The sequence below is a fragment of the Lepisma saccharinum genome, chromosome 2, assembly GCF_977018435.1.
Source record: "Lepisma saccharinum chromosome 2, izLepSacc3.1, whole genome shotgun sequence".
Lineage (NCBI taxonomy): Eukaryota > Metazoa > Arthropoda > Insecta > Zygentoma > Lepismatidae > Lepisma > Lepisma saccharinum.
Genome location: NC_139230.1, coordinates 122,898,597 through 122,913,035, shown reverse-complemented (window position 1 = coordinate 122,913,035; position 14,439 = coordinate 122,898,597). Strand labels below are relative to the sequence as shown.

At 37.7% G+C, this 14,439-nt stretch overlaps 1 protein-coding gene across 1 annotated transcript in view; it reads left to right on the top strand.

The window, feature by feature from the left end:
• The window catches only part of LOC145983621 (uncharacterized), a 125,096-nt gene that overhangs the window by 11,013 nt on the left and 99,644 nt on the right, over window positions 1-14,439 (top strand). The window contains exon 3 of the mRNA XM_083116683.1: window positions 7,585-7,807. Within this exon, the coding sequence (XP_082972809.1) occupies window positions 7,585-7,807 (223 nt within the window). The remainder of the gene's footprint in view (window positions 1-7,584; window positions 7,808-14,439) is intronic.

Below are 14,439 nucleotides of genomic sequence, written 5' to 3'. Positions count from 1 at the left end.
TCTCTATTAAGTTTATTCCAATTACCTGTGCATATACAGAATGTTTCATAAACATTCCTATACAATTTCAGCATACCAAAGAGACATAAAGAGGGGGTGCCACTTAGACCCATTATCCCCATGTACGAACACCCAGACTACAGTTTAGCCAAGAGTTGATTAAGAGAATGGGGAAAATTAATGTAGACACCCAATTCAGTGTTAAAAACTCCGTTAGGGTAAAAGAGTCCATTGAAAAATTAGTTATTGGGAAACTGACAAGATAAGTAGCTTTGACGTAATTAATTTGTATCCCAGCGTACCCCAGGAAAAAGCCGAGGACTGCTTCCAAAGATGGTTGTTAGATAACGGCGTTGAAATTTTGGTGTCGTGGGAGTTTGTCAGATGGTTTTCCCTAGTAACAGGGTATAATTTATTTTATGTAAATGACAAGATTTTCCGACAGAAAGAAGGATTGGCCATGGAAAACTCCATATCAGGCCTTGTGGCCAATATCTTTATGCACTACGTCGAAAAAAATGCTTTAGAACGAGTAGGGGAGGGGTTGAAATATTATGGGATGTATGTCAATGACATCCTCATAATCGGGGACGAATATGAACTTGACAAAGTTTTTACCGAATTAGGAAAACAAGATGTCAGAATCGGCTTCATCAGGGAAAACCTAGTTGATGGGAGGATCAACTTTTCGGACCTGTGCCTTACCAAAACTGACAAAGGGATTGTAATGTTTTTTGTTTTTTTTCATAAATAGTTGGCAGGCAACTTGTACCTCCACAAGAAATCCGAACATTCCAATAGGATAAAGTCAAATGTTTACCTTAATTTTTTCATCCTAGCTGAAAGATTATGTAGTGATGAAAAGGAAAAAGAAAATGAGGAAGCATGGATATAGAGGGTATATTTGATTTTTTCTTCATGTAAATAATGTGACATACGTTTTATTTTATGCAATTTTTTCCATTTAACCAATTAATGGAATTTTAAAACATCACTCTTTGAACCTATTCTCTGCATTTACAGAAGGTCGTTCGGGATCTCTGAGGACAATGTTGGAAGTGTGATAAGTTCATGAAAACCCATGTCGCCACCAACGATCATGCTCAATTGGAAAACCAGCATTCCGTGCTATAGCCCGACAACGTAATTGCCATTGCAACAGACTTTTCCGAAGAGTTATCATGTCCAACTTTTCCCACTCCTCCTGACAAGCTTTCCAGAGGCCATTGAGAGTGTGTGGACGTATCATTTCTAAGGCCCGTTTTAGGAGTCCAAATGCACAGAAGTCCATGGGTGACCCATCTGGCACCTTGACCGGAATGTCGATGTAAGGAATTGCACGGATGCCAGTTTCCACCTCCATTGGATGTACGAACAGACAAGTCGAACGGGAGGTATGGCTGGATGCTTTATCTTGGTGCACCCAGACCTGGTTTTTGGGCCCCCCATACAGTGCCGGGATATCTATGTTATGAATGGGTGTTAAAACCTCATCCTGAAAATACGTGGAGTTCATCTTCACATTATTAGCTACACGGCGAATAGCTAGCTTGCCATTATAGCAGTATCCAGCGATGATCATGAAACCCCGTAGAAAACTTTCCTGGCATTCTCGATACAGTGTTTGATAATTGTTTTTGTCGCGAGGTCGGTACTAAATCGCGCGGGGTTTGTGACAGTCACTAAGGTAGACATATGCTTCGTCTAATGTCACCACATTTTTCCATCACTCCCCTGCAAGATAGGTCTCATAGAGCTTTCTAGCATTCGTGCGACGTTCCGCAATCTGACGAGGCAACAGCTTATGAACTCGCCGCTTATGCCGCATTTCTAGTTGCAGGTCCTTCTTGATTATGGTGTTCACTGTTGACACAGACATTCCCAACTTACGTGCGATACTCCTTTGGCGGGCAGGGTTACCACCTGACACAAGGACCTTCACTTTTCTCACTATGTCCGGTGTACGACTCGTAGCTGCTCGTGGATATGCCTGTTTCTTCCCCTGTGGAATTAGGCCCAGTCGGCCTTTGCCTTTTTCGTTCAATACCGCACCGATTCCGTTCTTCGATATCACAAAACCACACTTCGTGCACATTCCTTTGATTGCCGAATAGATATATTTAGCATCGGAAATGGCTGTTATCTAGCCCACCCAGTATGGTTCAATTTTCTTCGGCATCGTTGTAGGTAAATGGCAAAACACTCTGCACACGCGTTCTCGGTACTGACGGGACTCAGCAAGCAATGTTTGGACGGACTGATGTTGATAACAGCGCCGCCAGCGGCTTTCAAAATCGTCACCAGAGATCCCGAACAACCTTCTGTAGTTATATTTTGTTTTCATGAAATTATAACTGTAGCTTAAAAAGTTATTTGTCTGGGAAACCCGGAATGTGTCTTCCACACAACTGACCATACTTCCAAAGTTTTTGCCACCTATAAGTTACCAGAGTATACTTTTATGTATTGCTTGTACATACTTTGGAGCCATGTTAGACTAGTCGTTTAGAAAATTATTTTAGAAAATTACCGAGATGAAGAATATGTGGTGCCCTAACTCCACATCTCCCTATATGTGCCTTCATGGCATGGTGCATGGGAAACTTTACCTTACTTTTTTTACATACTTTGCTGTGTAATTTTTGTTTGTTAGTTTGTTAGAGATAACTATTGCTGCGTAGTATGTTCAAATCTCGCATAATAACATCAACTAACAAAAAAAACTGCCTTTTAGGCATAGTTATAGAAAAGAGAATTGACATAAAAATACTTAGTCATCCACAAATACAAATAATATGTTTTGTGTAATCTGTGCAACATTCTGTGGGATAACTTGGATGGGAAGAGTGCAGTAAAAACAGATCAGAGAGAGAAATGTTCATATTGGAGGACACATACAATTGTTGATCTGCCTATAGTGATAGATAGATTGTAGGAGATGGAGTTTGTAAAATAGATGTGGGGCATTCCATGTCAAAGTGCCCCTCAACCTCAATTTTTAAAATTAAATGCAATGCTGTAACTTTATCCTATCTTGGAAGTGAACAATCTAAATTTTCATTTGCATAAAAATTTAGGTGTTATACATTCATTATTAAGTTAGAGGGTAGAAGATATTTTAAATATTGTTAGTTTGTTTTAACTTTTTGATTTATTTATGTTTTGTATTGTATTGTGTCCCACTTGTGACTCCAAAAAACAATTCATTTCTCATTTAACTGTTACATTTCCCATTCAACTCCACTAGAATATTTAAAGGTAAATTTCCTTCTCTCTTTGTCTTAAATAATTTATATTTCATCAATTGACAATTCATAGGAATTATAATAAATGTCTTAAGTGAAAAGTCATTGTTTCATGTGTCCCACCTGTGACAAAAAATTATTCACTTGTATCTACAAATCTGAGAAAGTATTTTAAGGGTAGTTATGTAAACATAACTATCGACAGTGTTTCAAATTTCATTGCACAGAAACTGTAAGAAAAATGTTGCATTACTGTCAGTAGAATAGTTACATAGGCTGTTATGCTTTCATATAGACGAGATTGCAAAGCACGGTATGGAGCAGATGCAGCGCAGACATGTGAAAGTTTCACCACTGAGGCAGTAGCATGTGTTGTGTTGGCTAGCAAAGTGGCCATGTTGGTCAAAGTGTAATTGCACCGAAAGTGAATCACTTTTAGAAAGGCTACATCATAGCACGTTCCAATGCACACTTCAGTTGTTCCAGCATAGTTAAACAGTACCACGAACACTGATTTGCTGTTGGACGCTCCACTGTGAATGCCATAGTGCGACGATATGCAGCACGACCGCCCCTGGACTGGGTTTCACTGATGAAGCCACATCAGAAATGGACCCTAGTGAAGCTGACACCACCGGTGTCTGGCATTAAGACATTTATGTGCTATGGCCAGCAGGTTCCGTGTGTCCCAACTATCCACTGTGCCATTCACTGAAAGTTACATCTCAAGGCGGTCCAAAAGGCGAAGGTTCAAGCAATTACGTAGAGACATGTTGATGCAAAAGGACGAAGCAATTTCATTCATCAGTGCACCAAAAGTTGTCCTCATGATTTCATGGTTGTGGCTTGCTTTTGTTACAGGGGAAAATTGAAATTACATCACATTGTCAACAATGTGAAAATCAATGCTGCATATTATCAGGAACATGTTTTGGCTGATATTTACGACAATGAAATCCCCACAATGTATGGCACTGATATCGACCATGTGGAGCTACATCAAGACAAGGTGTCAAGTCACACAGCCAAATCATCACTGGCATTCTACAGACAGATGGAAGCTAGTACTGGGATTTGTGCTATTACCTTCTCCAACGTCCCCGTGAAGAGACCCATGGACTACTGTGCATTTGGGCTTCTGAAACACCGCCGTTCTTCTCGTAAGGTGCACACACATGAAAAGGTGGGGAGGTGTGCATGCATGTTTAGCTAGGAGTTATTGTGTAGCTTAGTTGAGTTACAGTTTGCATTCTCCATGACTGGTTCCCATGGTTTGCAGTAGAAGTGTCATTGAAAGTGGTAATAAGTAGATAATTTTAGGCCCAAATATTTGTGAAAGGGAAGAGTTAAATTACTGGTTGAAGAAGGATGATGATTAATTCACATGTTTAATATACTAGTTACAGTTAATTCCCTCCAATATAACAAAGAACGAACTCTGTGAATTTGATAGAAATATTAATGTTGTTTGAGATATATATGTATACATGCACACAATATTACGTTGTAATAAATTTGGCACAACATTTTACAACACATTTGAACAAACATGTATTCCTCAATTTTCAGTGCAGTCATATTTTATGCCTGACTGTTCATATAACTGTGCAGCCAGAGGTGGCATGTGCTTTGTTGTAAATCTTGTAAGGTCTTCTTTTTCGGTTCTGCATTTTATTTAGTTCATAGGCACGAAATGCTTCTTTTATAATTTACAGTTATTATTATTTTGCATGTAATTTTTTTGAAGGTTCATTTTAGATGGGTTAGATGGCATGCAGCACTCACTCCAATGATGTTATCTCGTCTATAAGTTTATATTTTATATTTACTTTTTAAGTTAATATTTTGTTTTAATGACTACTTCATTCACAGAAACTTAGCAGGACAGAACGTGCACTACCATGTCTTTCGCCAACCACTGCATTCAGTGAAGAATTCAACCATGAATCCTTGATTGTAGGTGAACATAATTGTCATGCTGGCAATTATGATTTTCTTCTGTGTGAAGTTTCTCTGTGCAAAACTTGTCATAATACTATGTTTATGCTGTTGGAAGCACAGGCATATTGTGCATAGCAAATAAAATTAATGCATTCCAATGTTATATTTGAACTTTTGACCTGTTCATCTGTGTTCTATTAATGAACAGAAGTGCTAGTGTGGGTAAAGTTATCTGCTAAATAAGGTGTTTACTTTTAATTTTTAGTCAGTTTCCAATAGCTAGTTACAATATGCTTTTGCTTATGACTGTGCAAGTACTTTTCATGAAGCCAAAATTCCACTGAGATGACAAGTGCAAACATGCATCATGTAACTGGCAATATTTTGTCAGCTTGGAGATTGATTTAGAAAGACACTCGTGCCATGTGCCAACATCTAGTGTACTCTTTATTATATTTATATGCGTTGATTCCATCTGTGAAGTTCCTTGTGTAGTGTGTGGTGTTTTATACAGTGTATCATGTTGTAAATAAAATGCATCAATTGACATGATCCTTCAAAATCTGCAATCGCATATTAGCTAACCCTTTTTGAATTTTGTCCCATTATTTGGTAATAAACTTCACACCCAAGCTAATTGATTCATACTGTATGATGAAGGATGAAACAAGTTGCATAGACCACAGTAATGCTATTTTTGTTTTTAAATCAGAGTTATTTAATGTGTATTTTGCCATTCTTTAATTGGTTGACTGATTTGGTATATTTCGCTTTTCTGCCACTGTTGGCTACTTGCAAAGATGAAGATGAATGATGATATGATGAAATAGATGAAGGAACACCCATGCCCAGGCTGGGATTCAAACCCGGACCCCTTGCGTTGCTGCGTGCTACTTAAATCACTCTGCCATGGAGGCTGTCTCTTTAATTGGTTTCCTTATAAACTTATTGAAAGTTTACAGTTATTTTCATATTTATTCCTTAAAATTGCTGCCGTAGTATGTAGTACGTACTAAATTGGAAAACTTAGCATTTGATTAATGCATACATATTTTTTTGTAATTGTATTGAGAGTTCATGGCATATATTAGCTTTAGGTGTTGATAAAAAGACATTAGGAAATTGTGAATAATTGCCAGTGAATTAGTGTGAGGCAACATAGTGATATTTCATCAAACAACGCACAAGGCGGTACTCATGGATTGATGAGAAGCAAGGTCCTGCTGTTTACTTTTTTTAAAAAATAAGTTCCTTTGTATGATATTTCATGGTGCATCTTTTGTGTCTTATATCTTTTATATTGAAGCATGGAATGTTACATGTGTTCGTTTATTATCCACTACCAGAGTTATAATGAAACTAAGAAATTAAAGTACTTCTTCCGTCTGCCACATAAATGCTACATCTTCCACATTTGGATCAATGGCAATAGCAGTTCAGAATCTGATCCACATGCCATGCATACATTATGAGTCAATATACCGAAAGACACACCATCACATGCTCCCAAGACATTTCATCTCGGCTCAGTTAAAGCAACAGCTATGTGCATTACAGTGGCATGCTACATAGTGCTTAAATGTTGATTTCAGTGGAATTGCAGCTTATGTTGAACTGAAGTCAATATTATGTTATGATTCATTGTGAGTTATTAATATTATTTGTATTTTATTCTAGAAATTTGATCAGAGAAAAAAAATCATAGGAACAGAATAAATCTTCATGAGGTCGGAGCTGATACCAATCTTACAGGTTCCTGCTCATAGAAATATTTAGACAATTCAGCAGTTTAAAAGTGCTTTGAATACTTTGAAATGTAACAATACTCTTCCTTTTAATTGTGCAGTTATAAAAAATTATGTTTCAAGGAAGTCAATTTTCCACATGTGATTTGCAGGACTCAGAATATCCAGACACTGAAATGATATTGGTCTACATTTTTTACTGGATGACATGCCAGTATGGTATTTGCCAGTATTGGTTGATAATTTGATAATCTCTAATGCAAATATAACTTAAATTAGTCTATACCTATACATTGGTATCAGCTCAGTCCTAATTTTTAATTATCCTAAAGATATGAAGGTAAATTTTCATGTCACATCAATATTCTTTAATTTGTGGTGTTTTTGTCAATTTCGACATAATATTCCTTGTAATGCTTTTTGTGCATTAAAACTGTGCTTGATTTCTGCAGGTTTTAGTTTAAATGCCAGTCCTTGTCTGTGCATGTGCAGTTATTTGTTAATGAATGAAAAGATCAGTTTTTAATCCTTTACAATCTTGACTTCAGTGCAATATGTAAACGGTATGTTAACAGTTTGTTTAAGTTAAGTTTTACTTGTATTTAAAATTTGGTTATATAATTGCATGTCACATAAAATATTTTCTCTAACAGATGCACCTGGAACGAAAGCATCCCAACTTGAAAGTAAAATGTGGAAAGGAAGACTCCAAGCTAAATATAAGCGATGCAAGAGGTAGAAAGGTGCAACTTAAGCATCAAAAGGAGGAAGCTGAGAAAAAGAAAGAGAAGCTTAAACCTAAATCAACAGAGCGAGAGAATTCAAAAGAGAGTCAGACTGAACCTGAATCACACAATGAAGACTCGGAACCAACAAGTAAGTGTTTGTGTGTACGTGAAAATATAAGCATGTATATATGCATAACACCTTCAAATTCACCTGGTCATATTCAACCAACCAAGTCACCATGGTGGATGTAGGTGTGTATATTGCAGTAGGTCAGTTTGCAATCTCCATCCACATAAAACCTACCAACCACCTCCACCTCCAATACCTCCATTTCTCCTATGTCCATCCTTACCACACCAAGAGAACCATTCAATTTTCTCTGGCCCTCAGAGGACAATGACTCAACTTCTCATCCCAACACAACTACAACCATGGGTGTCCGGAAGGGGGACAAGGGGGGCCATGCCCCCCCCCTGGAAAATGAATGTGTACCTTAAAATTATATAATTCACACATAATTTCATTTCAATCACAGTAATTTATGTTAATTATTATATATTCGTTGAAGAAACATGATAATTTCAGACTGAAAGACCTTGAAGTAGTTTTTCATCGCCCACCCAATGTCAGAAACACCTGCATCTGAAATCTGCCCACCCAGACCCTACAACAAACCGAGATGCAAGATCTGCCTGATTTTCATTTCACCCACCCTTCATATTCACACTGCTCAGGCAACTTCATGTTCTACCCTAGAGGCACTTGTCACTCCTTGAACCTGATGTACATTCTTATCTGCCAAAACAGGTGTGGCTTTTACCTGTCTCAAACCTAACCTCAGAATTAACAGTCACCACTCATCCACCCAAGACTCAGATTCCACCATTGCCACCCACATTAATAGGCACAACACTTAACCTCAACAATTGTTTCCAAGTAGCCATTATCCACTAACAACCTTTGTCAACTAACCGCAGTGTTCCGCAACCGGTGTGCCGTCACAAGGTGAAAAGTGTGACGCAAACTTTTACCTACTATTGTAATATTACAGGCAGCAAGCTTTGTGTTCACTGCAAAGAAACCCATGTAAGACTTTTAGCAAGCCTTTTAGCGGCCCGCACCAGTCATACAATAGAGCTATTCAAGCGAGTTCTTTGTTTGTAACACTGCATCTTTTGTGTATGGCTGGCTGTTTTGTGTCTGTTTGTCAGCGCTTCTTAAACTTTATTGCTCTTTTCCTTCGTCGAAAGACCCCCACATTGTCAGACAACAATTACAGTATTTCAGTTCAGTTCTATCACAGCTGTGCTCTGCAGTAGTGCGAATATTGGATTGCTACACCAGTCTTACTATTTTATTTTTTCGATATGGATAAGTTCCTTGTACGGAGTGGTCCGTCCTCGAGTGCAAGTAGTGAAACCATCGAGCCCCAAAAATAGAAACAGAAAGTGGTTTACTGGCAATATAATGATAACTATTTATCTTACGGTTTTTTTTGGTGTTTTGACAAAACATGCCCAATCCCCGAGTGTGTTGTGTGTGGTGAAAAACTCAGTAATGCTGCTATGGTTCCCAGTAAATTAAAATGACATTTGTCAACAAAACATTCCTCTCTGTTAAGTAAAGATGTGAATTATTTTCGTCAGTTGTTGGAACAAAATAAAAAAAAACAAGTGACGCTCATGACTACGTCGGTACATGTTTCACAAAAAGTACAGAAAGCCGAACTTATCGTAAATGCCAAAAAATCCACACACAATAGCAGAAACGTTGTTAATGCCCACATGTAAAGAAATGGTAAAAATAGTCCTGGGTTCAGAAGCTGCTACTGAAATTTCAAAAATTCCTCTCTCTGCTGACACAATCAGCCGCCGAGTTAAGTGACATGTCCAGTGACATCGAAGACATTATGAAGGAGGAAATAAAGAACAGTTGAAAGTTCTCACTTCAGATCGACGAGTCCACCTATATTGGCAGTCACGCACAACTTCTTTCCTACATAAGGGATGTTGATGGGGATGTAATTTCAATTATTTTTTTTTTTTTTTTGCAAAGAACTACCCAAGTGAGCAACCGGTGAAGAAATATTTCATACGACTAATGAATATGTGGTCCGTAATGAATTAACATGGGTAAATCCTAACTTACGAACCGACCATTGTCTCATTCACCGCAAAGACATTGTTGCTAAGTCTTTGCCATCTCCTCTGAAAATTGTGATGGACGAAGTAGTAAAAGTCGTGAACTTCATCAAATCGCGGCCCCTAAATATGCGGCTGTTTAATGTTTTGTGTCAAGAAATGGGATCAGAGCACACTACACTTCTGCTACATGTAGAAGTACAATGGTTATCTCGAGGTAAAATGTTAACACGAATGTTTGAACTTGAAGAGGAGGTACTTTCACTTTTGACTATTGAGGGGCATGAGTATGCAGATTTTTTTGCAGATGATGAATGGTTATCTAAGTTGGCATATCTTTCCGATATTTTCGTACACTTGAATGAACTAAACAGAAATATGCAAGGTAGAAACGAAAATATTCTGACTAGTATGGATAAGATTCAAGGATTTATTAATAAGTTGAACTTGTGGATACAGACAATTGAAAATGGATCGTGTGAGATGTTCCAAACTGTATGGCCCCTTGCTGATGATAACAAGGTTTGTTGATGGACTTAATGAAAGAACATTTAGTACTTTTGCAGCAGACTTTCAAAAAAATATTTTGGAGAGAGCGTTTAAGGTAATTGGTTTGGGTTCGTGATCCATTCAGTATGGATTCGAAATATCTTCCGAAAAATTTACGCTTACAAGAGGAACTGGCAGATTTGAAAGCAGACAGAACATTGAAATTAAAAATTTTTGAAGTGCCTTTGGATATATTTTGGTTGTCAATAAGCAGTGAATACCCGGCTATCTCCGAGATGACAGTTAATGTGTTATTACAATTTTCAACTACTTATTTGTGTGAACTGGGCTTCTCGAGGTTGACTGCAATTAAAACATCAAAGAGAGAGAGACTCAAATCCATCAATGAAGAAATGAGGCTTGCTTTGTCAACGATTCCGCCACGAATCTGCCATCTGTGTGCAGCTAAGCAGGCTCAAGTATCACATTGAAGGTATGAGTAGTTATTTACTTTAAAATTCGTATTAGAAATGTGTATTTTCTACAGTGAATTAAAGTTAATAAATTTTTAATAAATGCATAAATCTAGTCATGTCTTATAATAATAATAATAACAACAACAATGATAATAATAATAATTTATTACATAACGACATAATATTTTGTAATTATATTAAGATTCATATGATTTTGAGGGGAGAGACATTTTGGTGTGCCGTGTTGAGTCTAGACCCGTCTGGGATGTGCCGTGAGTAAAAAAAGGTTGCGGAACACTGAACTAACACATCCTCTCATAAAGACTGGGAAAGCTGCTGCACATCAATTATTCACACTACCATAGATCCCAGAGTCCACCTAGCTGCTCGGTAAACATCCCTTCAATTCCAGCCACACATTTTCCATCCCTCCCAGCATCTAGCAAACATTCAAACACTGGTGAAAGAGCCTTTTTGTCTAATGTCTGTTGCTATCTTCTCTCATCATGTGGCTACACTGAAGCATCTTTTTTCTCCAATGAACATGCAGACAGGATGAATGTTCATTTTTTGTGGTTCGTGTTTGTGTCTCCTCAATTTTATTTTTAATCTGCAGTATACATTCAATCTTCATGGTCCCAGTAGAGTGAAATTTAAATATATTTCCCAGGATTTTACAGTTTCACACATTTGTTTCTTCATCTTGGTTCCCAGAAAAATGTTACATTGATGTTCTGTTGTATTGCCTTAGTGTTGGTTGGTATTTTTTACTTAAGTGTGTTGTGTTGTGACATCTTGTTCCAATTCATTCTTCTTCTTGGCAATCCATCACAACCCATTTTTTTTTCTTTTTATTATTTTGGAAGTACGTGCGTTCCCTTGGATATCTCCCTGTAATAGAAAATAAAGTGACACATCCCCCAAAATAGATATGTACATATATATATATCTTTATTTGTTCTATCTCGGGAGCTTCGCATGCTGTTAGGAAGAAAACCAAGGATCAAACAAAATCAAAATGGGCAAGGTCAACTACTAAAACCCAGTCTTTCAAAGTATTAAATAGTGCATTGCTCCAATTCCTTCTCGCATATACCGCCACCTGGTCGGGAGTTTTTGTTGTGGGCTCGTCAAGTCCCACTCCCGACGAACTAACATGTATATATGACTCAGAAAATATACAACTGCTTTTTGCCCCTCCAAAAAAAGAATACCTGCTACCCAAAAATTATACAGGGGAGAGGTGCACTTATCCTAAATGGCACCCTGCACCCTCCTTCATTACCTGAACAAGTAAGATTGTGTATTTTCTCAATATAGTTTTTATTTTCTTAACAAGTGCAATTTTTGATTTTTTTTTACAATATCAATACGTAACAGGGTGTTCTGTATAAATAAGCCCCTTCAAACAAGAATCTGTTAACAATTACCCCCCTTGACAGATTTCACAAAAAATATTTACTACGACAATCAACGTCGACTATTCCTTTTTTTACATTTTCTTTTTCTGGTTCCACTACAAAAACTATGTCCTACATATTCATTCCTTCTCTTAACTACTCTCATATTTACAGGAATTAACCTCGGCAATAGGAAATTCTAGCATCTTAGCTCGCGATGTTTTCTAGAGTTTAAAAAAAGGGGGGGGGAAAGGGAGTGAAAATGATTCAAGATTTATCAATTACAGTAATACGGTAAATTAAACCCTTTAGGTAAAATACTTAACTCCATGTCACGTAAGCTTCCACGTTCTTGTTGACGTCCCAGGCTGAGTCACGCCCACCTTGGCTTAGGCGGCTACGTCGTGGAGCACCGTTGCTGGAGTTGATGTTATCACGGTCACAGCTGGGAGAAAACTCTGACTCGCTTAACAAGGAAACCTCTGCCCCGAGAATCTCGCCAGGTGGCAGTATCGTCGATCCCATGCAAGCTTCTGGGAAGCAAACGAAATTTCTCAGCGAACTAACAATCCTAAGCATCAGGTCGAATTCCTCTTATACAGGGTGGGCCGAAGAATGTGGCGAAACAGTATAAACAAGTCCCGATTCACCACAGTGTCTGTGTGTATCTGGCATGGATGCTTTCTGTTATCATTGGTTTTCTTCATTTATATCAGTCAATTTGTTTGTGTTTCATTCTTATCATAGTTAACTCACTTTCATGTTATGCAATGTAGATGTGGTAAGATATTAAGACAGTGAAACCTCGATTTTATGTTCCTGCATTATAATTTTCCTGCTTAATATGTTCAGTCATCCAGGTCTTGGCCAATGCTGATGTTAAGTAATAGGACATTCACTTCGATCTTAAGTTTGCCCTAACTTCAGTTTCCCACTTTATATGTTTTCCAAGCCATGCCGATGCCATCAAATTTGCCAGAAGATTGTTTTGTTGGCCACACATCATCTCCCTCCTCTTTTCCTCTGTTGCTTTGCAACAGTTTCATCCACCATGCTACCTTGAACTTCCAGTGGTTAGGCTTTTCATGCTAGAGGAGAGAGGAAAAAGGCATGACTGGGTGAAGGAAGGGGGTGCACAAGTGTGTCATCTCCCTTTAGGAACAGGAAGGAGGACATCTCAGTCAAGATGAAATTGGCTGATCCTTCTGCCTCACGATCAGAAAACAGTGCACTGTTGCCAAACCAATCTTCACTAAATGCTGCTTTCCCCATGATTTAGACACAATATTAGAGTATGACTGAGGTGTCTTTGTTCACTTTCCCCTTTCCACAAAAATATACATGGAAAACTGACAACAGGACTCTGTCATCATTCATTACTTTACCCACATGTTTACAAAATCCTTCCTGCTTAATAGGGAGTGTGGGGAGGTGAAACTTGTTTGCTAAAACTAAAACCCCTTTTGTCTGCCACATTAGGTATGGCAAAAAAATGAAGAGTTTGTCAACCTCATTTCTCTGATATCATTTTAATGAGAAGTCTTGCAGATTCCTCAGGAAATCAGATTGGCTCTACTCTGTATTTCACTGTCATTTTTTCATGAATAATATAATATAACATTTGCAGATTGTATATCTGGAAAACAGGGAATTGTCAGGAAATTTGGCTTGTCAGAGAAAAATCATGGAAATGTCAGGGAATTTCGCAGATCATCTGGAATTCACGTGCATTTTGGAGTCTGCAAGAGAAAAAGTTGCAAAATGAACAAGCAGTTTACTTTCACTTCTGGATTTGGTTCTTGTGATTCCACTCTCAAAAAAGATTGTTAAGAAACTTGTTTCTTTTGTTCTTATGATTCTCGGTTTTGTGCAGAATTATGGTTCCTTCGAATTTCTGTAATAAATTTTCACTTTTATAATACTAGATATTAGAAAGAATATCAAAGTAACACTTGCAGTCCAGATATCTGATTGATAACTAAAGTACATTGACAATATGATCATAATTATCGGAAAGGTTGGTGAAATTGAGGTTAATGTCTTATTATTTTGTAGATCTGTCTTGGCATTTCCTACAGATTTCCTATATGCAACAAAAAAATTACCAGATGCTGTGTACAGGTTAAAGTAATTATTCTTTTCTGTGGGTAGCTGGGAGATATTTTACTCGCTGATTGAAAATTATTCTTGTCAAAAGAATCATTAGGGGAGGGGTGAAGGTGAGACACACATTCTTCTGTGTAGGGTAGAGAATCTATACAGATAATTTGACT